General features: G+C 38.1%; 1 protein-coding gene across 1 annotated transcript; it reads right to left on the bottom strand.

Moving 5' to 3' along the window:
• Window positions 1-1,729: 1,729 nt before the first annotated feature.
• Window positions 1,730-27,358, bottom strand: klhl2 (kelch-like family member 2). The gene is made up of 15 exons (XM_041784216.1): window positions 26,962-27,358; window positions 17,773-17,892; window positions 17,568-17,674; window positions 17,338-17,459; window positions 12,392-12,554; window positions 12,126-12,235; window positions 10,350-10,466; window positions 7,444-7,593; window positions 7,212-7,329; window positions 6,803-7,000; window positions 6,574-6,675; window positions 4,828-4,956; window positions 4,572-4,712; window positions 4,348-4,491; window positions 1,730-3,130 (listed from the first exon to the last, which is right to left on the bottom strand). The coding sequence occupies exons 1-15, from the start codon at window positions 27,027-27,029 to the stop codon at window positions 3,102-3,104; spliced, it is 1,818 nt and encodes a 605-aa protein (XP_041640150.1). The 5' UTR covers window positions 27,030-27,358; the 3' UTR covers window positions 1,730-3,101.
• Window positions 27,359-27,660: the final 302 nt, after the last annotated feature.

The raw sequence follows: 27,660 nt of genomic DNA, 5'->3' as shown, positions 1-27,660 counted from the left end.
CTGAAGTCAGCTTTGGTAAATTTTACAAAGGGTCTGAAAGAAAGATGATCTTTTTAAGTCCATCCAGATTGAAAAAAGTTGTTTTACTTTGTACTTTTTAATCTAAAATTAAACCATAATGTCTGTTTACATCTATTTCTCAAATATGTCAACATCAACCTTACATTTTGCCTATACAATTCTTGCCTACTACTGTGCATCTCTTTGTTCATATTCTAACTGCTAACTGTTTTATGTCCAGTACATTTACATGTTTATAATTTAGTGTTTAAACCACTGTGCTTCTTGGTATATGATAGGGTGGTAATGGTTTTCAGACATCTGCATCACATTCATTTAAAAACTCAAACATTTTAAACTCAATGAAAAACAGTACATGAAAATGTGTGATTGAAAATCAGAAATATGTAGTTATGATAATAACAGGTAACACGTTGATGAAAATAAATTGAGGTAGCAGTGTTGCTGCTTTTAGTCAAAATGTACAGCGTCTACAAAAAAGCAATAACCACCATTTGATGTTGTACCTTTTTATTGATTTTATCGATCATGGTCAACATAATTTGGCTTTTAAAAAAATTACATTACGGCATCTTTAATGTCAAAGTAAAAACAGATTTTTTCAAAGGAATGTAAATTAAATAAATTTATGTAAAGTAAATTAGGTGATTGGATAAATATTCACCCCTTTTAAAATGACTGACCTAATTCAACAGAGGTACAGCAAATCAGTGCTAGTAGTCTCATGAATGTGAATGTGTCTCAAGTGATTGTAGAATAAAGGCACCTGGAAGGTCCAGTCACTGGTTAATCAGTATTCCTGACTACCATTACACCATGAAGGCAAAAGAACACTCTAAGCAGCTCAGAGAAAAGGTTATTGAAAGTTATAAGTCAGGGGATGGATACAAAAAAATTCCAAGACACTGAATATCCCCCAGAGTTGAGTTAAATCCATCACTGATAAATGGAAGGAATATGGCACGTATGTAAATTTGCCAAACTCAGGCCACCCTTACAAACCGAGTGACCGTGCAAGGAGGAGACTGGTGAGAGAGGTCACCAAGACCCCTATGACTACTCTGAAGGAGTTACAAACTTCAGCAGCTGAGATGGGAGAGACTCTGAGAATTTGTGGCTGGACTTAAAAAGGGCTGTTCACGCCAGATCCCTGAGCAACCTGACAGTGCTTGAGCAGTTTTGCAAAGACGAATGGAGTAAAATTGCAGTGTCCAGATGTGCAAGCCTGATGAAGACCTATCCACACAGATTCAGTGCTGGGATTGCAGCCAAAGATGCAGCTAGTAAATACTGAATTGAAGGGGGTGAATATCTATGCAGTCATTTATTTTACATTACATTTTTAATCTACATAACTTTGCAGAAATCTGTTTTCACTTTAAAAGAGGTTTTTGGATTTTTTTGTCAAAAAAGTCAAATTATATTAGCCATGATTGATTTATAAAACCAATAAAAGGGTAAAACATTTAAGGGGGTAAATACTTTTTGAAGGCATTGTACATTGGTATTAGTATTGGTATGACAAAAATTAATGTGAAAATATCAGCATAACGGATATCGGCAAAAATCCAATATCGTGCATCCCTAGTATTAAAAGTATAAAAACCAAACACTGGAAATTATTTTGAAAATGCAAAACAATCCATCACATTACGACTACAAAAAACTCACACAACGTGTTTTTCCATTTCAATGTTTTACTGATTTGGCAAAGTTTTAAAAACAGATTATATCATTTCACAGCTTTAAATACAAGAAGCATATTTATTAATGATAATATAAAACAAGTAATGAAACATTTGCAAAGTCATTAGCCTACATGACATTCCTCAATACACTGACAAGAAACATCAATACCAGATACTATTATAGCAGGTTTTTTTCTCGTTATAGGAGGAGAGGAAAGAGAAAGAGACTGAAGAAAAAGAAACACAAGAGCAGGTTTGGTCACTTTCCAGAAAGAGAGAGAACAGATTAGTAAAGTAGTAAAGAAGAGAGACAGAAAAAAGAGACATATTAAAATTGGCACATTCATAGTACGTCAGGGTGTGCAGTAGTTAATAAGGTTGCTACACCAAAAGGAGAGGAGAGAAACGAGGACCATGCAGAGAGTTCAGGCTGTCGTTAGGGGTTACAACCACGGCAAAGATGACTGATACATCCACCTGTTTGCAGCTCAAACAGCTTCTCCCTCCGTCTGTCACTGTTTTTGGCAACATGAACAATTATTCTCCTTTCCTAGACGACTTTTATTCCAGTAAAAGTAGCTTTTTTGGGGAGAAATGTACATGTCTTCAACTTCCTCTCAGAAAGTTTGACGTTCATGCCGGCTAACACAACCGGATGAACCATCAGTCCTCAAATGGATTTCTTTGATCCGAGAACAGCTGTGCTCTGTCCACTAACAGTACTTGAGGTGTAACACAGGAGAAGAAGAAAAACAGGGTTGTACTTCGACATTCAGGCACACTGCAACACTGTAAAAGATCAGAGGTCAGACGGAGTGCATTCATGCGGCGTCAAACCACCACAGAGAAACTCAGATGCACACAAACACACATGCTCACATGTGCAAGCAAAGGAGCACCTTTAAATGCAAGCGCACACACAAACACGCACACTCAACCTCAGACACATTTCAGGATAAAAACGAAGGAGAAACAAAGATTTTTAGTCCCAAGTGGTCGTTCTCTGTCTTCCTCTCCTCTCCTCCTCGCTGGTTCATGTTAACATTACTAAAGTTAAAGTAACTTTGCAGTTAAAGTAGCTTCATATCAGTAGCGTTTTCAATGACACTGCAGTGGTACAGTCGCTGTGGCAGTCCTGCCAAGAGGGCATTCAAATGCGGGTTCAACCTCCCCCATCCTCTGTTCATTACACCCTCCTTCTGTGCAGGTTTAAGTGCAAAAATCTTCATCCTTATCCTCTGCAACAACAATCTTGTCATTTTTCTTCATCTTCGTCAGTGCCTGCGCTAATGCTGCCCAACAGTGAAGCATTGGCATCATAGACAGATCCAAGATCAGTATTCAGCAGGAGAACACACTCTGCTCAGATTAGGCTGCAGGTGCTCAGAGCAGTCATAAGGGCTTGTCAATTATTGTCACACCTGTGGTGAGGAAAAAAAAGAAATGAGAATACTGCATTGCTGTTACCTCTTTACACAAACCAGGTGTCTTCAAAAGTAATGAAAAAGCCTAGTTGATGGATGAAGGATAGTTGATGTTATTGCTTAAAAACAGAAATAGTTGTATAGGTTGTCTGCAGTCACATGTTCCTGAATGCTACTTGGGAGGTCAGGAAGGTGGGCAAAGCCATTAGGAATGAATGGGAACAGAGGAAAGCTAGTACTTAACCACTCCAAATGGACCTGTACACTGATATTATCATCAGAAAATGTACACCAGTGTAAACACATTTAAAAGTTTCTTACGCTGTTGTATAGTTAAAGTAATCACACATGGTTGTACAAATTCCCAAGGCACACAGAGACTTACCTCAAGGCACACCCGTGTGCCTCGTCCCACCATTTGAGAACCACTGAGCTAAACTATGGCAAAACTGTACAGCAGACACCTGCTCTTCCAACTGAGCTAAACCAGCGCCCCTTCATAGTGTTCTTGAGATATTTGGCTCACAAGAAAGGCAGGAATGGGAAGATAGATAACCCCAAAACACAGTGCTTCCAACCCTGGCTATCACTGGTGTAGAGGTATAAAAAAATATAGAATGGGGGAGCAGGTGAACTAGTGGTTAAAGGCGCTCCCCATGGTTGGGACGGCCCGGGTTCGAATCTGGCCTGAGGCCCTTCACCACATGTCTCTCCCCCATTCTTGAACCTGTTTCCGACTCTATCCACTGTCCTCCTCTATCTAATAAAGGCACAAAAATGCCAAAAAATAAATCAAAAAAAAAAAAAAAAAAAAAAAAAAAAATATATATATATATATATATATATATATATATATATATATATAGAATGGTGGTAAGACCTGTAAAAGCAGTTCCTGCACATAATGCTCCTCATGTCTACTGCATTATATGGGACTTGAGGCAATATTTCTTAGTGTACAGATAGTAAAGTGGATGGCGTTTACTGTTATTTTGCATTATATTTTTGCATTATAATTTCCACTGCAATAAAGATAGGGACTGCTGAATTAAATAGAATTCATAACATAATAGTGATGCCATTTAACTAAAGGCTGATTAAAAAATCAAAAATTTAGGCAAAAACTTCAAAGGTTCAATCTTTTTCCAAAACAGCGTGGATGTTCATTTAGCAGTGAAGTGTTTCTATCCTCTGTTCATTTGTTGCCTACACACCTGCATAACTGCGCCCTGTGCTCATACAGGTGGGCAGTAGTGTCCACTTGTCCGTGTTCGGGTTATAGAACTCCACAGAAGCCAGATTGCAGCTGCCATCATCTCCTCCCACCACGTAGAGAAAGTTATTTACAGCACACACACCTGCAAACACACAGAATGAATACTTGCAGACTAGTAGCATCTCAAAGCTCGACATCAGTCTGATAGATCGTCTACCTTACCTGCGTTACGTCGACACATGTTCATGTCAGCTACCTGTCGCCAGCTGTTAGAGGCTGGATCATAAACTTCACAACTTTTTCTCACCAGTGGACCATCGTGACCCCCGACAGCGTACAGTAAACCTTTTAGCACACCGACACCTGAGGGAGACATTAAACACAGGGTGAAAAAAGTTTTTAAATATCTTAGACTAAATCTAGAGGTGGTTAATAAGTAAGAAAGTTCTTTTTCTTTTTTTAATGAAAACACACTGACCTGCTCCGCTGCGTCTTGTGCCCATCTCTGCGATGTAACTCCATGTATTACTTTTAGGGTTGTAAGCTTCTACTGTGCTCAAACACTGCCTAGTAGCACCATCATAACCTCCTACTGCATACAGGATCCCTGAGAAACACACAAGGAATCATTCAATTCATAACTAAGAAAGAGATACAGGTGGCCCAAACATAACACAAACATAATAAAGCACAATACAGTATTGCAGGAAATTAAGCTTGGAGTTAGTTCATGCAGGACACAGTAGTCATTTAACTACACAGCAGTGTAGTTAAATGACACATTTCTCACTAGCTCCTGCTTGCAGTAATGCTAATGCACCATGCTGCAGGCAAAGCTTAACCTCCTCCACCCCAGCCTCCTCTTTTTATTGTCCTCCTCTTGATACATCAGAAAGAGTCATAGTCGTTTCTTGCTTGTTGTTTTTCTTCTTTTCAGAGCAAAAGACCATTTAAATCACATCGAACGCTTCTGTTGCAACTATGATTGACACTTTTTGACACCCTCCCTGATGAACCTGTGAACTCACACACAGTCACAGAGACAGTAGTGACGTCAACTTACAATGAGCGGTCAGGGTAACACTTGTAGTGTGCCCAGGCTGTCAGCCAAGATAAGACAAGATTTAGGTTGCACAGTGTGACATGGCACTGTCATGAACGAACAAATCATGCAGTCTGAGACGGCCTTTATGTGCTTACATTGTATGGTCCGATGGTCGTGCACAACCTAAGTGTTTTGAAAAGTCTCATAAATTGAGGTAAAAGTCAGACCTACTGTCTCATTTCTCTGCTTCAAATAGCGACAAAACCACTCCTGCGATCTCTCACACACACACTGACAGGACCTACAGCAAACACAACTAGCAGCTACATGACAACAAATATTCTGTGTCAGCTTAAGGTCCGTAGGACTTTCCAGCCTTTTTCCCCTCTTTACAGTTGGAGGAAAAGGCATTTCTCCTCATCAAACATGCCTGAAATCCATCCAACCAGTCGGAAGCCACTGGTCAGGCTGTCATGTCCCTTTGTACGCTGCATGACAAACACCTATTACGCTGAAAGTAAGCCCGACTTCCAAGTTTGTCATGTGACTCAAGATATGAGTCTGAATCAGATGAAATTCACCGCGTATGCCTGACTTTAGTCAAATCACAGGGTATTTTCAGCCAAATGAGAGGAAATTTGGTCCACCCTAGTAGCAATAATCAAGAAGGTCGGGGTTTAACAAGTGTTAAATTTAACAGAAGTTTAAGTCCAGATAAGTTATAATTTTCATGCAATTCAAAGCAAAACACTAAGTTGTAATCAACACGAATTTTCATACGCTGTTATTCTTTTATCTCTCTATCCCCTTTAGCACCTTTTCTACACTTCTCTGAAAAAAAAAACCCGCACCCACAAGGTATTCTTTGTTATGACATATTTTGACTGTTTGTGCAGTTTTTTCTGCCTTATAATCATTTTAATGCAGAAAATGAGATAACTATTCACTGGAGGTTCAAACCTAGTTGTTGTCTCTTTCAATTGCTGCTTCATTGCCTGTGATAGCCTCTAATAAAAAAACAAAAAACAAAACAAAAAAAAAAAAACGAAAATGCACTTTGAAACAACTGTATTCCCTGCTGGATCTGTGTTTGCCTCATTTAATGGTTTTGTGCTGATATATTGACTCTTTAACCATTTGTAAATGCTGACAGTTAAACCAGAGTGAAAATATATTCACCATTAACAACACCCACTCCTACACTGCTTCGTCTGGTACTCATGGGTAGCACATGGAACCACTCGTCTGTTTTAGTGTTGTATGCTTCCACCGTGGACAGACCTGCAAACACACACAGAGCATGCTTACAAAACATCAAGACCATAAACACGTCTCATTATTTCTGTTACGTTTAAAGCCTGTAGGGATTTAAGTGTCTGCATAGCTATCAATAAACATTTTGCTGCACCTGTGCTGCCGTCAAAGCCCCCCACTGCGTACAGTAGCCCGTTGAGCACAGCTGCCCCAAGTGTGGATCGGCGGTCCTGCATGCTGCTCACGCTCGTCCAGCGGTCCATCATCGGGTCATAGCAGTCGACCGTTCGCACTCGCAGAGAACCGTTGAAACCACCAACTGCATACACACAGCCACCTACGTACACCACGCCTACAGGAAACACAAACACGCTCACCAATCACTATATTAGGTACACTTCTTCAAACACAAATATCTAATCAGCAAATCACAAGCAGCAACCAATGCTTTTCAGACATATAGACATAATCAAGACGATCTGAAGTCTTTCACTGACTATAGTTTAGCTTTCAAGGGTCTTGCCTCCTTAATGTGCTGTGGTTTATTTTTATGTTATTTCTACCTGCTCTGCACCTCCTGGTTGGGAGCTCAGCCACCTGGTACCATCGTTGCTCTTCAAAGTCAAAACACTCCACACTGCGGATCGCCTTTGGAGCCTGGCCTCCAACCACCACCATCACCTGAACAAAACATCAACAGAAGAGAATTATTGTGGAATCATCTTACAACCATCATGTTGTATTGTCAAAACTAGATGGATAGTTTCTACAGTTTGGTGCATGTGGTGCTAATACCTTAGGACAGCAGGCTGGAGTTCTCATGCGCGTGCGTGCAGTTTTCATCAGAGCCCTCTGGTCAGCTGGCAGCAGGTGATACTTCATGGCCTCGATCAGGTAATCTTTACATGCACTGCTGTTCTTAATCAGAGACTCCTCCTCCACCCGCTGACAACACAACAGTGAGAGAAGAGCAGTTCAATAGACTGGATGATCAACAAAGCAACAGTGTAACATCATGGAGTACCTGAGACACAAAAAACTGAGAAGTGAAAACACTAGAGATGTGCCAATTGTAGAAATTAGGGCTAATATTAATGTTTTTGAATGTTTTTTTGGTGTAAGACTCATACAATGCCAATATATTCTTAATGGCTTTTTATCAACAATGTCAGTAATGGTGGATACTGATGTTACTCGATGCATGGGTGTTTCCCTACATAATGTAATTTTTATCAAACAAATTATCATAATATGGGGTGCAGATGGCCCAGTGGTTTAAAGTTGCACTTCATGTACACGGGCGGCCTGGGTTTGAGTCCAGCCTGTGGCCCTTTCCTGCATGTCGCCCCCCACTCTCTCATCCCTGTTTCCATCTCCATCCACTGTCCTCCTCTATCAATAAAAGCACAAAAAAAGCCCAAAATGAATCTTAACAATATATATATATCATAATATCTCTCTAAAATCATGAGTTTTTGTTGTGCTGATGAGTTTATCCTTTAATGCCCTACTTTCAGTCCACAGGCATTGTGGACTTAGTGTTGAATGCATCATGATTTCCCTTAGAAGAGGCTTATATTTAGACTGCTAAACTTTGGCCCACATACAAATTAACATAATCTCTGTCCACTAACCATATTCCCCTTGCTGGATCCTGTTAAGCCTTGCTCACTTTGTAGAAGTCAAGTGCATGTTTTAATTGTTTTGTTTTAATTACATGGCAACACAAGGTTCTATGTTTACACACGTAATTTTGACACAGAAAAGGGGGTAGAGCCTTGGTTTAAGCTGTGCTTAAGGCCAAGCTCTAGGCGATTACAATAAGTTGTGTGAAATGGAAGCAGTTTTAACCGTGTCAGCATCTGTGCATGCAAGTGTTACAATGAGTCTAATGTGAATTCATCCACTTTATGTCTATTTTGGAATCATGAATGGACCATTGTTTTAAGTAAAGGAGTACCATTACAGCCACTGGTATTCCTCTGACATACAATATTTTTAGCAGTACTGTCATCACCAGTTCAAACACACAGGTTTGGTTGCACTGCACACACAGGGCAAAATCAATGCCACTGATAGCTCAACTTGCCAGCCACACTGGTGGGTAAATAAAAGTAGTAAGGTGATCTGTGACAGACAACATTTCATATTGAGCCCCGTTGTTCTGCATGTTTTGCTGTTTAAGAGCAGAGCCAGGCGAGTCACTAACCAAACAACATCACCTCCCCCTCATGTCAGAGTGAGCTCCAGTGTTTACAATGAAATTAAACTGCAGCACAGCACTCAGGCTTTGCAGAGGGTCTCGAACAGTCTGTCTGGGGCTATGACACAGGTGCTGTGCTGGAATGGATTGACTCAGTATGTCTTTAGCCCAGAACAGAAGCAAGTTGCATCTCCATTAAAATGGCTTAAACGATTGATTAAAGGTGTATTTCATCTAATGTCTTAAATCAAAGATGATTCAAAGAAGCGGGCTATGGCTCTGACAGTGGTCAAACGAGCTTAAATACTGTAAATTTGCTTTACTCAACAATATTTGTTGCTCTGCTAAGGCTCTTTTTATTCTATGATAACATTATATTTCCGACAAGTGTTTTAAAACAAAACCCCCAGTAGTTGTGTTGTATGAAAGTTTTTATTATGAAGTAGCCATATTAGGAAATGGGGTGTTTCAATCAGTAGTTCAGACAACTCAACATACAAACTCAGTTACAAGCAGCAATGTAACAGAGGCATTGTACACATCTTTTTGTGATCTTATGCACAGACATAAGTTTAAAATGCCATTTCAGGTTTGCTTTGGGGGGGCATAATACTTAAACATGCGTTTCAATGCATTATCCCTTATTTTTTAACACCTGAATATTACACCACAAAGACCAAAACACGTTTTATTTTTCTTTGATAATTATCACTAGTTCCACCGAACAAGAGCAAACTCCTTGTAACATAAATTTACGTGGCAAAATACCTAATTTATTTCAAAAATATGCGTACCATAAAAATGTGCCTTTATGATGCACATCAAGTCGTGATGACAAATCCAGTCATGAAAGCCATAAAATAAAAGGCATGGGTGTAACATGTCAAGCTGTGTAAAAATCTTTACCACTTTGTTGAAAGTCAGGGGCTGATTAACGAAATCCTAACTGCAGTGGAAAAATTGACAACTCTTGGCTTAGCGAGGATATTAGTTCCTTAAAGTGTACATTCTGCACCTATAATCATCAAGTACTTAAGCTAAAAATGCCTATTTAAATCCTATATCACATGAGCCAGGTGTATGTCATTCGGTAAACCTTTGTTGTCAAAAACGATTATAAACAAACTAAAACCAATGGGAGAGAGGAGAGATATGGACCCCAGAACTATGACTGACTTATGGCTAATCTTGGATTTCACATTAGTGAGAAGTTACAGTCAACTTTACTTGGCATTGCTGTGTAGGAGACGTAATGTTCCCAGAGGAAAAAAGAAAAGAAACTAGTCAAACAACATCTTCAGAAAATCAGATCCGTAGCGACATGTTGCCGGGCTGAGTGAGGGTAAACACCGACAAAGAGTTTATATTCTACCTGGATTTTAGATCAAGACTGGAACCACAGTAAAGAGCACTTCTTCTGCTGCAGAGATTTTAACAGATGGTCTCAGCATAATTGTGTTTTGGTCAGCACAAAACAAAAACATGCAGAGCCTCATACCTGCACCAGGTATTCTCTGGAGAGAAGCGGTAGACGAACATGTTCCATCAGGTGAGCCAAGTGTTCCTGTCGGACGTCTTTGTCATGGTTCACCCAGGCTATCACTGCCTCAAAGACCTAAACAAAACAAACAGAGCAGGACACGTGTCTGTTAATACTTACTTATCAGCAGCAACTTTTTTATCAATTTTCAATGTGGACATTTGTTTAAAAAATGATTATCAGAGTCTTAAACTTCTGTCAAATTCAGTTTCTGTTAAAAACACTTTGCATATCTTATTGAATAACCAGCCAAAATGCCCTGGGCGCTTTATTGTGAAATGCTGCTTCACCTACATTTAAAGTTGCGTACTTCTGAGTCATGACTGCTGCTTGTTTCTTTTAAGAGTAAATTTGGATCAATCTGTGGACCTTTATGGGGGTGAAAAGCTTCCTTTAAGAAACGAGATGCCACTTGATTGCTGTTCATCATCAAACATTGCTGATAAACCGTGCGTCAACAGAGGTGACAATAAAGCTTTGACCATCTCATTCATACTATGGATTTCTGTGTTGATCTTCTCCATTTATTTATACAGTCAATAGCCCTGGTTTACAAGTGTACCAGTGTTCATTTTGGCAGCTATTTTTAATTTTAGTCTTAGTTTTAGTGTTTCAGTGAAATGCATTTTAGTTTCAGTCACACTTTAGTCATTTCAATCCTTTTTAGTTTTAGTCAACAAAAACTGAAAACATTTTAGTCTGGTTTTAATCCATAAAAAGTCCTCACATTTTAGTCTTTTAGTCCAAGCTTCTATTTTCTTGCCTAAATCTGGTACCAAATCATGGTAGTGTGTACTATGCACCCCGCCAAACCTATGGTCCCTCTACATTACATTTTAGTCCAGTTTTAGTCATCTTGACGAAAACTAAACTTAGTTTTAGTCAGTTTTAGACAACACAGATCTATTTTTCTTAGACTTAGTCTAGTTTTTGTCATGAAAAAAGGCTGTCGCCAAACATTTTTAGTCATAGTTTTAGTCACCGAAATTAACATGGAAGTGTACATACCAAAAATACAATAAACTCCCATCTCCAGTGGCTAAAGATTGAATATATGAGAAAACACAACTGTTGTGTTTTCTATAATCATAATGCCAAAAATATTTTTACACTTTTGCGCCAATTTCATAGTCCAATGTGCCATTTTGCAATTGTACACAGTGCATGGAGAGGAATTCATCATACCCCTTGGTTTCAAGTGTGTTCCTGCAAAATCTTTGTTTCAAGGACTTGTAGCCCTTAGCCCTAGCCCTTGATTCAAAAGAGAACTGGGACACCCCTTCACCTGAGGTGAACGTGCAAAACTAAGGGGTCTGGCTAAGATAAGGGCTAAGGGGTAGAAAAGGAATTCACTGTTAGTTTTAGTTGACAAAATTAACACTGCTGTAAATATCATCTTCATGTGGACGATACAGTATTATATTAATCAGCATCCTGACACAGTCAAGATTTTTCTCAGTCACAGTCTGATCTTAATGCATCCCTTCTTGTCAACCAAATATGTCCAGCAATTCAAGTATTTGAGTATATAGGTAGTTAAAGAACTGTCTTTTAGGTCACACATTTTAAATTTGATTAGGAAAGTATGAATGCCCCCTGATTTTTCATACATTTTGTCCAATCTCTCTAATAAATGAATCAATAAATAATCTTAAACACAAAGCCCACACTTTCAGTACCACAGCTGCATCTTTTTGTCTTACCTGAGTGTACTGAGAGTGTTTGTGTGTTTACCTTCTCCTCGGTGGGGATGGTGAGCTTGTCACTAGCGATCAGGCTGGACACCTGCTCCATTCCCAGATTGAGGAACTCTTCACTCCCTACCACCTCTGTGAAATGTTGTTCTACAATAAAAAGAAACACTATGTGACTGCAGAGAATCCACATTTTTTTCCCCTCAAATGCAAATCTCATTATTCCTTTTTAGTGAATCTGTTCTCATTCTGTCTCATCCACCCTCTCTTCAGATCTCATTTTAGTACATCAACACAATCACTGACCTGCGTAGCTGTTGGCCTGTGTGAGCAGCTGAGAGCAGGCATGCAGGTCAGCAAACGCTCGTATTCCCAGACAGTTGGACGGATGAAGCTGAGAGCTCAGAAACTCACAACACGCTTTTTTCACCTCGTTCAGCTGGAGGAGACCGGCTGCAGGAAGCAACGCCTGTCAAACACAAATAGTGCATGCGGCATGAAGTGGTGGCTTTGGTTCCTTATAAGGCAGATACATTACATTCAAATGACCACAGCTTGGTCTGATGCAGCGGCAACATCTTTATGTAAGCTGATAACTGGTTCAATAACACCAAATGATCTGTTTTTAATAATTGATCAACTTAGGCTACTGCTGCAGGGAGGCTCATTCAATAAAGTACATTTTGTGTGGATTACAGGACAGGGTCTGTGTGTCTGAACTATTTGAAATATTTGTAATAAGAATTTCATCGTCTATTTAAAGGACTTAAGTTGTGTGGAAAAAGGCAAGAATTTAAAAATAAGCTTAAGGCTCCTCAGCATGTGACCAACATTTCTTAATCAGAATAACACAACACTTGTTATTAGCAGTAGTTTCTTCTAACAGTCCCCTTTTAATGCCTGTTCTTTGTATTTTAAATAGGTGTGTAATTATGCAAGTTTTACTTGTTCTTTGTGCTTTGTTTAGGAGAAATCTGTCACTTTTGGGACAGACAGACAATCAGTCTATTCATCTGTCTTTGTTTTGTACCAAGGCATTGGGAAAATTCAAGTGAAGTAAATGTAACAAATAACCTCTTTAGTGTCAGGTTGAAAACAGAATTCTACTAAATAATGTTGATACATAAAATATACAACATAAAATAAGTGATTGCATAAATATTCCCCCCCTTTTAAGTGACTGGCCTAATTCTAGAGAGATGCAACCAACTGGTGCTCTTAAGTCTCACAATTAGTGAAATGGGGATTACCTGAGTGCAGTGAATGTATCTATAGTGATTGTAGTGTAAAGACACCTGTGTCAGGAAGGTCAGAACACTGGTCAGTCAGTGTTCCTGGCTACCATTACACCATTAAGACAAAAGAACACTCCAAGCAACTCAGAGAAAAGGCTGTTGATAGATAGAAGTCAGGGGATGGATACAAAAACATTTACAAGGTACTGAACATCCCCATGAATTCAGTTAAATCCATCATCAAGAAAGGGAATGAATATGGAATATGTGTAAATCTGCCTAGATCAGGCCATCCTCACAAATTGAGTGACCATACAAGAAGGAGACTAGTGAGGAAGGCCACCAAGACACCTATGACTACTCTAAAGGAGTTACAAGCTTCAGCAGCTGAGATGGGAGAGACTCTGCATACAACAGCTGTTGCCTCAAAGGTTTACGGAAGAGTCACAAAGAGAAACCCACGGTTGGAGAAAACTCAGATTAAATCTCGATTACAGTTTGCCAAAAGGCATGTGGGAGACTCCATGGTCAAGTGGAAAAAAAGTTTTCTGGTCTGATGGGACCTAAATGGTGCTTTTTGCCCATCAGACAAGACACTATGTTTAGCAGGAACCAAAGCCTGCACGTCACCACAAACACACCATCTCCACTGTGAAGCACAGTGTTGGCAGTATCATGCTGTGGGGATGCTTCCCAGCAGCCAGCCCTGGAAGGCTTGTGAAGGTAAAGTAGATAACAAATATGGAAAATTGATAGGAAAATCCTGGAGAACAATCTTATTCAGTCTATAAGAGAACTACGGCTTGGGAGAAGATTTAATTTCCAGCAAGACAATGACCAGAAGCATACAGCGAAAGCTACACAGAAATGGTTTAAAGACAACATTATAGAGCTATGCTTGCACTCACACCTATGGGCAATTTAGAGTCACCAATTTGCATGTACAAGCATGTTTCTGGACACAGTAGGACACCACGCATGCACAGGGAGAGGCAATAGCAGTAACCACTGCACCACCATGCAGCCTGTATCTGTATTAGGCAATGTGCTTAATAATTTCAATTTGTTCTGATTTTTGCTGAATCTATTCTGTCCAACTGCATTTATTGCATGTCTGAAAGTCCTAGGGGAGAGTGATTCATCCGTTTTGCTCTTTGTGATGATTCTTTAAAAGCTTTAAAAGTTAAGGGAATTTTCTTTAAATAAAGGGTGTTAGAGAAGATAGTTTGCTGTATAGACTGTGAGGTCTGCTGAAGAACTTTCAGCCTTTCAGGACTGTTTGTAAAGCATTTAATTATCAAATGTGTGTAATCTTTTTCCTTAATTAATGAGTCAGTAGCTAGCTTGAGCTTAAAGAAGACAGCCATGTGCAGTGACTGTTGGCTTATGCTCACAGAGGTATGAGGTAGATAGGCAGGTAAACCATACAATTATATCATTTCAGCTACATGATATAATTAGATGATTACAGACCTAGTGGAGCCAGAGTTATCAGATATTTTTCCCTTTTTTCAGAGTATTTTTTTTACTGATTGTGGCCAGAATGCAAAGAAAATATAGCAATGAGATTTTAAAAAAAAAAATGGCTGCAGAGCACATCACCATCTTTGGCTTTAAAACACTTTTATACAGAAAATATTTATGCAGGAAAAGCACTTTTTTTAATTGAAAGCCTGACTTAATACACAATTCTGGGTTTTACAGCAGCGATTCTCAACTGGATGGTTGGAACCCGATCGAGCCCTTTTCAGCAGCTGCTATCGGCTGATCCAATATCATGCCAATAAAATCGTGCCTCCCTATAATACATGTGTGGCTCTCTTTAAAAACAGGCTAGCCTTAGAATCTAAAGATTTTTGGCAGGTGAATTGCGTGTATCAGAGATGAGAGATGCATTATCACAGGCAGTCTAAAAGCTCTTAGTCGTTAACATGCACACCAAAATGAAACAGATGCTGTCATGCAGCTGACACGCAGTGGTTCTACACCCAGTCTCAAATGCCTTTAAGCGGGCATACATTCATACATATGTGTTATTCAGTTTTGTCAGTGATAAGTACATTTTAACAGGGGTCTGGCTGCTCTCTGCAAATTCCAGATGGCCCCTCTTGCAGACCACTACTGTGTGATGCAGCCTTTGTCAGCACAGGATGGCCGTAATTTGCCAGTAGAAGAAGATTTTTGTTTTTTTTTTTTTTTTAATTCAACCTTATTCATAAACAGTCTGGCAGTTACATTCATGAAAAAACGCAAACAATACAGACAAAGCGACATTTCATAAACAAAACAAAAGAAAGGTCCAATGTTAAATTATGTATAGACCCTCTTTTTTATTAGTTATGTAGATGGTTGCTTGTTTTAGCTTTGTAAGCTTTAGCTAAAGCTAAAACAGGTTCGCTAGCTACTTAGGAGAGGTTACTATTTATGCCAGTCTAGCTATGTCAGCATTAGCTAGTGCTAACACAGCTAAAGTGAGCCACTATTCACATTACCACTTCTAAAACAGGTCTACCTCTAGCAAACATAGCATAATAATACGTAAATAACGTAGCTTCATTTACTTTAGCATAGTCATGGAAGTACTGGCAAATTTTAACCCCATGCGTTAATTATGTAGCTATGATACCCATGTAGCTAATGTAGCTTTGATAGCTTTAGATTAAGCTACGTAACCTACATAGCTTGCAGAGCTAACATAGTTTCATTAGCTTATATCATACTACGTTAACCACATATCTACATTGGCTCAAGGCTACGTTATCTAGATAGCTAATGTAGGTGTATTAATTTTTGCTTAAACTACGTTAAACATTACAGACTAACCAACATTTCATGAATAAAACAAAAAAGATCAGGGGTCTAATACAGGATTAAATAATGAAGGATAACAATAATATGTTAACGTTGCTTACATACATTGTCTATAGCTACTGTAGCTGATATAGCTAATGTAGCTATGTTAGCTTTATCCTTAGTTTTGTTAGCTGCATTTGGACTGACTGTTAAGTCGTCTTTATTGAACATTTTTGCAATCAGGTTTTTCTTTTAACTTTTGGTATACTAACCCTTACCCTCTACCTTAGCCCCAAATCTAACCACAAGTTTAATCTGATTTTATTTTGAAAGTTTTAGCATGTATTTCCATTCTGATTGAGGCGGCGTCTCAGAGAAGTGGTCTCAAAGGGGATGTTTGATACCCACTGTCTGCAATCTGACTGTCTTGTAAATGTTGTTTTTTTTGTAGGTGCTTTATTTGCTTTGTCATAAGATATAAACAATCACTACTCAGACAAATAATTTGTTATAAAAACCTACCTCAAAATAAAAAGCTTCCTTCATGTGATGACCTGGTACCTTATAAAACTTTAAAATAAAGGCCTAATCCCCATATCATTTACTGTTTTGCTCAGATAATTACTGCATTTCTTGATTATCTTTCATTTCCTTGGGTTAACAAAGCTGCTTTTCCTGTGATAATATGTTCATTTCTTGAGATCTTTTTTCATTGAACAAATTTGAGGGATTGAAATCTTTTAAGTATTTGGGTTGTGGTTCTCATTAAAGAGGTTGTGGTGGGTCCTGAAGCTGGGCCTGTTAAGCACCACTGCTTTAAAAAGTATATTTTTCAAAGATGGAATAAATACATCTCACTTTATTTGCAGTATTTTTTGTTTACTAAAGAACAGCTTTAAAGGAGGCTGACATGAAGCTGGATTTAACTGGATACAACATTAATCTCCAACACAAATTAATGGATTTTTCAAATTTAATCCCCTAACCCTCTGACTCAAAACATTGTTCATGAGTGTGCGCAAAAACAGTCATTAATAAAGACATAGCCTTTGTGTAGCCAGATTAACACGTGCAAAAGCAGTTAACTGGCTAACAAAGACTAACAAATAACAGCAATTAAGACCTTTGGAATTCGGCCTCGATATAAGAGTATTAAATTAAAAGCAGCGTGGGATTACTGGATGTTACATCATGCATTTATTTCTGTGGGTGAGTTGATTTCACCTGCACATTCTCCTCGGTGACCTGTATCTCTGCTGTGTAGATGTAGTCCACCAGCAAGCCCAGAGTCCAGCCGTCCATCTCCTTTATCCTCACTCGCTTTGCCCTGCTCTCTGCCATTTCACCTATAAAAAAGAAACACATATCAGATAAATATTGCTGCAAAATAAAAATACGTTGTGCAGCACTTAAGGAAATCATAAAACATGTAGTAAACATCTGAAGGCCCTCACCAGTGAACATAGCATGGAAATATGGGCTCCCTGCAGCCAGCACCACCCTGTGAGCAGAGATCTCTACATCCTCTGCCACTATGGTCACATCACACAACAAGCTCTGGCTGTACAGACATTGAAGAGAACGAAAAACAGATTAAAACTTAAAGTTAAAACGCTGGCATTATACTCAGAAGACTTCTGGGGCTGTAGTGTGTGTCACCTGCGCAGCTCATTCATGACTTTGAACGCCTTCCTCATGTGCCGAGGGTTGAGGGTGACGGGACCCTGCCTCTCCACTCCATCTTCTTTGTCCAGAGTGTGTGGACAGAGTCTGGTGCACCTGAAGAGACGGTACAGGCACAGGCAGAGGCATGAGGCAAACTAAATCCAATACTGGCATTAACTTAGAGAGAATAACAACAAAATAACTAAGGATAGAATTCAGATTTAACAACAATGCCATAATAATAACTATACTAGTGTAAATTTGGGCTAGAAACCAGGGTACAATTAGAATCGATTACAGTACCATACAATAAGATGTGTTGCAATTCAACAATATGGTATGACATGATATGACATGATAAGATGACGTGACATTTTATGGTACGATATGACATGACATGGCATGACATGAGATGTAATATGACATGACATGATATGATATCCAATGCAATACAACACGATGTGATACAACATAGGAATAAAAGATACACTCAAATAGTGCGCAAATACAGTTCACCAATAGTGCTTCATGATTTGGTAATAATGTGCCATTGCCACTATATTGGACCCTATTGCCACTTGTCATTGCATGATATTAAACATATATGCTATCATGAGTCCACTTTCTTAGGTATCAAGGAAAATCCAGATAATAACAATAGTACTTAAGATTGTATTTCTCAACTCAAGACATACAGATATTAAGTAACATAAAAAATACAAAACCTCAAGCTTTTACAGTACTGCTTTCAGAATAACTTGTGTTAGTTTGACCTTTTGTTGAAAACAAAGGCACTTACACAAAGTGCAATAGTGGCACTGTTTTAAACTTAAAGGCCTTCCTGCAGACATTTTATAAACCTTTCAAGTACGACTAAATTCAAAAATAATTGTAGCCTTTCATGCGGTTATGTAATTGCACAGCCTGTCATCACAGTGTTGACAGGGATAAGATTAATTGTGCAGCACTTCACTCAACTAACAAAGCAATCTGTATGATAACTGTGTTTACAATGCAATTTTACAATTTTTTTAAAACAGATTTTCTAACTTTTTAATGCATGAAGTTCAAGTCAATCAATGAGCAAGTATGTTTTTTTAAGTCTTTGATGAAAATATGCAAAATATCCAAATGCACGGTATTTAGGTATGATGTTGGGATTGACAGATATTATCTTAAAAAGTTAATAAGCATTTCGCAGATATGAACATTTCCTTTGATTTACGACAGTAAATGTCTTTATCAGCCGTAAATGGTGACCAGATGAACAAATAAGCTAGTGGAGCTGTAGGCTGAACCAACAGACCTCCATGAGCTGTAGTCTTTTTCTTTTGTCACCATCATTCCTTACACTTTAAAGTGTGTTTTAAGGACTAAAATGTATTAATTTGTTTATCCTCAAATTTCAAATAGTGTGTTTAAGGTCTGAACTACATCTAAATATCAGTACTGATATTTACTTAAAATATTTTGTAAAAATCAGCTTATAGAATATTGGCAAAAGTTCAATATTCTGCATCCTAGAAAAACCCTTATTTTTCAATAACTATAAGAGCTTTATAATGGTTGAAGAATTTCCTGTAGAAATCCTCTACCAAATAAGGACATGATAAATAAATACGACATGAGAATTCGCAACATAGCCCATTCTAACAACCACATCATGATACAACAGCTTGTGATTGGATGTAATGATATATTATGCGATTGTTTGATTTTGTAAAGAATATAAAATGCCTCTACAGAGTTTAGGTACAAGCTGACGCTGAGGCTGTTTTTGTGCTGAGGATGCTGAGCTCCACATGGGCAACATCAGAGAGAAAGGCCTAGACCTGCCCTCTTTACAAAGTGTCTTGCAATAACTTTGGTTATGATAGACGCTACACAAACAAAAATTGATCAATTGATTGATACAGACATTTTATCAAAACACCTGCAATACAGATATTATATCATGAGTCACGATAGTACAAGCTGTATTGAAATGTTGACCCCCTGCTATAACATATGTCTAGATCAAGTAACTTCTAATGCAAGAGGGCAGACAGACAAATGCTGCTTCAGTCTGACTAATGGAGAGGTAAGTACAGTACGTGCTAATACATAAAAGGAGTCCTGATATATTCATAAAGCTGAAATTCCCTACAGTATAACAGGACATCACAGATAAATTATTTTTTCACAAAGGACGATGACTTCAGACAATAGAACAAGAACCTTTTTGTTCATATCATCATCTATTTTAAGAGCTTGTCTTTCATCCATTTAAACCATGGACAGATGGGTCTTTTCACAAAGGACAGAGTTGGTTTAACTGTTGGCAGTTAGCATATACTGTTACTATTTATGTCTTCTTTTTGATTATCATTGTGAGCTAAATGAGAGCAACTATATGTGGTTGGAAATAATCTCAGTCTACCCATGCAAAGAAGAGGACAGATATTAGATGTTATTTGACTATATTTTACACGTTTTGCTACCTATAGTCCCATAAAATGGATACAGTGCTCTCATCCTGCAGTGGCTCTGTATCTGATAAAGTATGTACTTCTGTCATTTTGAGAGAGAACAGCATTCTTCAAATATATTTACTGGCTCTTCATCTGTGTTGGCATGTATACCTGTTGGCCAGAAAAATTAGGCATTTAACATGACAATGATGTGATGTTCCTCTATACAGAGCATTCACAAAGTTTTGGGGCCCCCTTCACTTTTTTCAATTTTGTTACGTTGCAGCCTAAAGCCATAATTGTTTAATTCATTTTTTATTCTCATTAACCTACACTCAGTACCCCGTAATGGCAAAGTGAAAACAGAACATTAGAAATGTTCGCAAATTTATCAAAAAGAAATAGAGGTGACCAAGAACCTGGTGGTTACTCTGACTGAGCTCCAGAGATCCTGTGTGGAGATGGGACAAAGTCCCAGAAGGACAACCATCACGGCAGCCCTCCACTGATCTAGGCTTTATGGCAGAGTGGCTACAAGGAAGCCTGCACTTGGAGTTTGCAAAAAAAAAAAAAAAAAAACACCTGAGGACTCTCGAACTGTGACAAACAAGATTCTCTGGTCTGGTGAAACCAGGATTGAACCGTCTGGCCTTAATTCTAAATGTTATGTCTGGAGGAAAGCAGACACCATTCATTGCCTGCCCACTACCATCCTAACAGTGAAGCATGGGGGTGGCAGCATCATGCTGTGGGGGTGTTTATGAGCAGCAGGGACTGGGAGACTGCTCAGGGTTGAGGGAAAGCTAAATGGAGCAAAGTACAGAGATATTCTCAATGAAAACCTGTTCAGCAGTGCTCAGGACCTCAGACTGGCGCATCTGGTCAGAGTTTGATCCATAATAACCTCACAATTCAGAAAGATAGAGTAAAGAATTGTGAATGCTTGTTTAGAGGACATCAGAGAGGCACATTTCAAGTTGTGTTTCACCCAGTGAGTTTTGTAACTCACCTTTTAACTACAGGTAATAATAAATTCATCATAGGTAAATAAACTTACTGGCCACTTCATTAGACACATCTCTGCCATAAATTCTACTTCAATAAATGTATGACTTTGTAATTGCCATCACTGTCAGAGAGATGACTCATTCTTCTTCATGTTTATTACTGAGATTATAGGGAGTGTTACTGTTGTTGTAAGAGGTGTTCCTAATAATTTGACCCTCTGGTACATGTGAATGTGGTAGGCAAAATATCACAGACTCCTCAATATGATGTTCTTCAAACCAACACCCACTTACTATTTTTTCTTATTTACAGATGTCAAAAGAAGTTGGACATAGTAAGGTGTGGGACTACTTCAGGCAAAATGTCTAGTGAAATAGTATGTAATATTTATGCGGCTTACTGCATTTTTCTACAGCATTTTGTTCTTTTTTGGGACAACTGAAGTATTTGAAAATACTAAAAAGTTATCTACCTTTACTTTCTATCTTTGTAACATGTTTGAAAAATATTCAAGGGATCAAAAGCAGCTGTTTTTTTTCTTATCAATTAACTTTGAAAAATAATTCAAAAATTTAATCAGCCGATTTATCAGTTATCAGAATGTTTTTTTCTTTCAAGATTTATTGGGTACAACATAACAACATTGAAAATAGCGAAGGGGGTCAGAATACTTTTCTGAATGCACTGTACGACTTATTTTAACAATTGAATTAATTGATACTGAAACAAAAGGACAGTTTTTTTTTAAAATAAAATACAAGCACTGCTTTATCTAACGTGTTAATACAAGTTTGCTATCAATAAGCTGTATTAAAGTCCAATATAACGCAGCTCAATCTGCAAGTGCACCAATGAAAATAATCTTTAAAGGGGATTTATGGACTTGTTTGCAAGAAAAGTTGCTGTCATTATTTGAAATTTCCTATTAATTAGAACTGCAAACACTGATAATGAAAATAAATACATGAAAAAAGTTGTTTTCATCGACCTTACCACACTTCAGACACAAGGTTTTGGCTTTTTATCTGATGTTTTGAGCAAAGCTTTGCTTTATTCACAATAAAATGCTTTCTATAAAATGGTCCCCATGACAACTATAGACAGTGTATTACGTGAGACCATTCAGAGGAGTTAGGCCATTGATTGAGGGGAGAGATGTTGCTTTTCAGTGCTGTGAAAGCACACAAAATATATTCCCATTCACTTTTTTGTTTTCACTTGTACAAACAAAAAATGTTAAAATATGACACAATCAGTGACACAGGTCTCAGTATAACACAATACTGTTTAACTACTACAAACTACAAACTAAATCCTCTATAGAACCATAAAGTTCATTTAACACCTCTCCCAAAGACTAACTCTAGGCTAGTTGTGCAGAGCACACTTGCCATTCTAGTTTATTTTTTCAAGTCTAGCATGAAGTAAAGACCCCACTCAGCCAGGACTCCTACAGGCACTGAAACAATACAACCAGCTGTCCACTTCAATGTTTGTTAGTTACTTTTGAAAGAATGCAGTTATAAATCATAAACACTATTTTAGTTAGGTATATTCAGATATTCACAAACTAGAATTTGGTTCTAAAACAGTGTTTTGTCAATGCTGCTTAAGCTGTTCATTTTGTACTTTAGCCCCTAAACAAATCAGTAACTATCTAATTACCTAAAGTCATGGACTCACAGTGAACTTTGGGATTTTGGGGCCCCTAGCCTGCAATATGACAGATCAGTCTCAACTTTATAAAGTGACCACTGAGCAGGGCTGGGTAATCACTCAAACATTACTATCTAAATATAATTATCCTCAATATATGTTTGACTTCTATAAAATGAAAAATGATAATGTTCAGCCTTTTCTGTCCAAAGTCCCCCTTAACACAACTGTGACATAATTTAAATGTAACTATAATATAGTCCAAAATTATATTGGTTATGAATATTGCCATAACCAAACCGGCCAGTACTAACCAGTGTACATTTAGATGAACTTCAATAATACTTAAAATTAAAAATAAACAAACATCATTCAGAAATGCATGCATTTATTTTTTTTCTAGGGATGCACTATACTTGTGTAGCTGGGTTCCTGTGTTGCCTGGTTTCCTATGTTTTTATGGTACCTATGATGTCTGTGCTCCACTGATCATAGATGTCTTAGTTTGTATGGTCTCTTACAATGCTTGCACACTAATGATGTGTATGATATCATGGTTTACTTGGTATCTGTGACATCTAGGTTCTGATGTTATTAGTGTATTATCTTGATCATGTTTTCTGTTCAGGTTCTTGAACTGTTGGGTTCTGCTGATGTTTCTGGGTGTCATTGTTCTGTTGTCTCTGTCTTTTGTTAGTTGCTTTGTTTTTGTTGCTGACCATGTTAAAGCACTTTGTAAACCCTTTTTTTTAAAAGTACTCTATAAATAAAGTTATTATTATTACTATTAATAGATAGTATACAAACTTTATGGATATAAGGTTAGAAAGTTCATTGTCTGTATCTGCAGATTTTAACATTTCTGTCAATATTTACCTGCGATATATCAGGTGTAAATATTAGCAGAATTTACCAATAAGTTTGTGGAGTTTCAGGTCAAAACAACAGACCTACCTCAGCTATTGAACTGGAGTTTTACATCCTAACTTCAGATAGTTTAATGGTTTACACAAAATTCCTCCACAGCAAAACGAAAGACTCATCACCAGTTATCACAAACGCTTGATTTCAGTTATTGCTGCCAAGGGTGGCACAACAATTAGGTTCAGGGACAATTACTTTTTCACATAGGGTGAGATAGGTTTGGTCCCCCCCCCCCTTAAAAAAAATTAAATAATCATTCAAACACTACATTTTCTATTTACTTGAGTTGTCTTTGTGAAATATAAAAATTGCTTTGATGATCTGAAACATTTAAGTGTGATAAATATGCAAAAAACTCAGGAATCAGAAAGGGGGCAAATACTTTTTCACAACACTGTAGCTCTCAAAAAGGCAGATGAAGTTTGTGTTTAATGTTACTATTAAACATAAAGAGTATTTATAGGGATGCACAATAGCAGATTTTGGTCAGTAATGATATCAACATCTAAATATGTATTTTGGAACTAAATCTTTAGTCCTTAAAACACACTTTAATGCTTGAGGATGAACAAAGAAACAAACTCCAGGCCTGAGAACCCCACACTAAAGTTTAGGCACTGTATAACTATGTATGTTTTTCTAAATCTAATTTTGGCAGCCTCAGAGTAGACGACGCCTCTTGCCCCCCCTAAGATCTAAACTGACAGAGATCTTTTGGTCCTGCATAAAACTCCATACACTTAGTCAAGTAAGTACATATTGCAGATATTTACAGCAGATACAGGCCAGCATTGCGAGCAAATATCGGTTATCGACATAAATCTTTAAATTGCTGATACTAATAGTTTACTTTTTAGGCTAATATCTGTGGATACGGACATTTTGCCAGTAAAACCATGAATCCCTAATATTTTACATGCAATCCAGAAGAATTACTGTCAGTTTATTACTGAATCTCTAAATGTCAAAAAAAAAAAAGATTACTTGTCAAATAAAATGTTGATCATGTTTTATGTTTTGTTTCTAAAAAATAGATCATCACAGTCAAAGGAGCAACTAAACTCTGGCACAGATCAGACTTAAAAGGTTTTACATTTTAAAAGGAAGTCTTTATATTTGTATCATCTCAGGTAAAGAGAGTTTGGAAATACTGGCATATCGGATATCAGCAAAATCCAGAATTCCTGTTTTCCCATTGAAAACATGTCAATTCTTGAGACAATAACATATAAGTATAAGAAAACCATCTTTGTCGTCACAAGATGATGAGACAATTAAGATGATATCTCAAGAAAGCAACCAAAATTTTCTTGTTATCAGCAAAATGTAGTAAAATGCAATATAGGGACATTCGTCCACTTAGAACTTCTTTACATTGCTATATTTGTCCAACAATTTTTTATTCCAAGCACAAATTCGCAACCCACTTAAAACAGCTCTGTGACCTACTTTTGGGACTCGACCTACCAATTGAGAACCACTGATTTAAAGGAAAACAGGGACTAAGCTTGTTATAAGAAATCTGTTTACTTTCAGATACTATTGACCATTAAATTATAATTTTCTAACATGTGGCATCAAAAACAACAAAATAAGATGAGAAAAGATGAGATGAGATAAACCTTCATTGATCCCCATTGGGGGAGATTTGGTCATTAAACAGCTCAGCAGTAGGGGACAAAGTAATCAGCAGTATAAAACCAAGAGTAAGGGAAAAATGTGCCAACTTACTATGGAATAATATTAACAAAATATTTTGAGAACTATAGATACATGTTTGAGGGTGTTAATTACTTAGACATGTATCTATAGTGGTCAAAACATGTTTTATTTTTAAACCATGCGCTTTCAAACTGTACTTAAATGACTGAGTATCTAAAAGTACCACAAATTACAGGATAAAGAAATATTGCACCTACTGGGATTTGTAAATAACAGCAGACCATGTTGCAATTTAATCTAATTTTCGATTAATTTCCCAGCCCTACTATGAATACAAGCATATTGACGGTAAAATAGACTGGTGAGTTTTAGGCTGGACAAACAGACATTTGCCAGTTGAGGTCTAAAAAAACATACTCAAATATCAATAGTGGCATCAGCTAAAATTATTAAGTTATAGCAGTATACTAAATTGCAGCAAAAATTGAATATTGTGTGTCCCTAATTTTCCCTAAAATCAGTCATTTTCTCAACCAAAAGCTGCCTTAGAGAGAGAGAAACAGAGCACCTTCTATTGCACAAAAACAAATATTTTGCCAATGTTCAGTGCTATTTACAGTGTGCAGCATGCCTGTATTTTCTGGAACTTATGAACAAAAAATACAGCCTTTCCAATATTTCGCTTTGGCTTCCATTGTATCAGAAAAGACACCAATATTGTTTGTTTTAACCAGTATCTTATAAATATTCAACATCATGTTGTGACATCCCTATTGTAATCAGTTTTCAGGCTAAATTCAGGAAGATTTTGTGAATAAATGTAATGATACATGAGAGTAGAAGCAAAAATTGTGTATGAAAATGGTTGGAATTTACAATTGGAATTTAATTTTATCATCTTTTAATGTACATTTTCAATTTTGACCTAAATACCTGAGCTGTACTGCCCTATGAATGTTATTATAAATGTAAAAAAAGCTTGTGTACCATTAGAGGAGGAATTATCATTGTAAACAGGCTGAAAACCCTAAAATATCTATAGTAAATCCTGAACTCAGCAGACACAAAAGGCCTCTTTCTTGCATGTTGCAGCCTCTAACACGTCCATGTAATTACTCTGTTCATGCTACCATCACATGGCCCTTGTTTTCTGTCACAAACACACCCACACATGGCTAATATAGCACTTAACACATACAGCAGCTATATCCCCTCTGCCATCAACACAACACCCCCGTTATCCCACCAAACACAACAATGGAGCATAACCACAGATTCCCCCACACATCCAGCTCCAGCTGGCCGACCGCAGCGGCGGGCAGGCTCCGTGTCAGTCCCCGGGAATCAGTGCTCGGATCCCCGGTCAGCGAAGCAGCCACGCCGGCTGGCCGCTGTCTCTGTCAATGCGGCACCATCAGTCAAAGCAGCCACAGGGAATCGTCAACACTCACACATATGCACACAGAGAGAAACACACACTTACAGCGGATGACTGTCCATGATTCCGGTGTTGTTCAGAGGCTGAAAACTTGGCCCAGCGGCATGCACCATTCCATATCCAAAAAGTCGTCTTGTATGGATTAAATTCAATCGAGGATCATCTGTCCAGAGGCGGGGAGACGGGCTGTCGGCAGCCCCATTAAATCAGGCTGCTTCATACAAAAACACAGCCAGACTGCGGTGACACTCAACAAACACGTTGCGATTCAACCCGGCTGTTTTTACCCCAGCGCACGGCTTCTTCCTCCGCACAATAACGCGCATGAAAGGGGTGAAATCCGGCGTCAAAAGGGGGTTTATGATGATTTCTTTCTCCCCTCGTCCCTCCTGGGTGTATCTGGGTGCGAGAGGCAGACGGATAAGGCTACCTGTTATTTTCCAATCGCTGATTAAAATGCACAAACAAGGACGTGTCGGCAAAGACGGACCTCCGAGCAGCCAAGGAGGCCTGTAAGAAAGCGCTGACTCCCTCTAGCTGTGGGAGACTAACCGCTTACAGACAGCACTAAAGAGCCTATTTTTAATTTCTCCTGAATCACATGACATTTAGAGAGAGTTCTGGCCTATATTTTTGTACAAATAAACGGTAAAAATCATGGATGTATGAATGGTAGATCCCAATGATATGAACTGTCAAGGCTCAGTAAAAGGCAGGGGCGTGTCCAAACTTCTCTTGACTGGG

The sequence above is a fragment of the Cheilinus undulatus genome, linkage group 4 (genome assembly GCF_018320785.1).
Source record: "Cheilinus undulatus linkage group 4, ASM1832078v1, whole genome shotgun sequence".
In the NCBI taxonomy this organism is placed as follows: domain Eukaryota; kingdom Metazoa; phylum Chordata; class Actinopteri; order Labriformes; family Labridae; genus Cheilinus; species Cheilinus undulatus.
The sequence above is the reverse complement of the archived record's forward strand: the minus strand, read 5'-3'. Positions and strand labels throughout refer to the sequence as shown.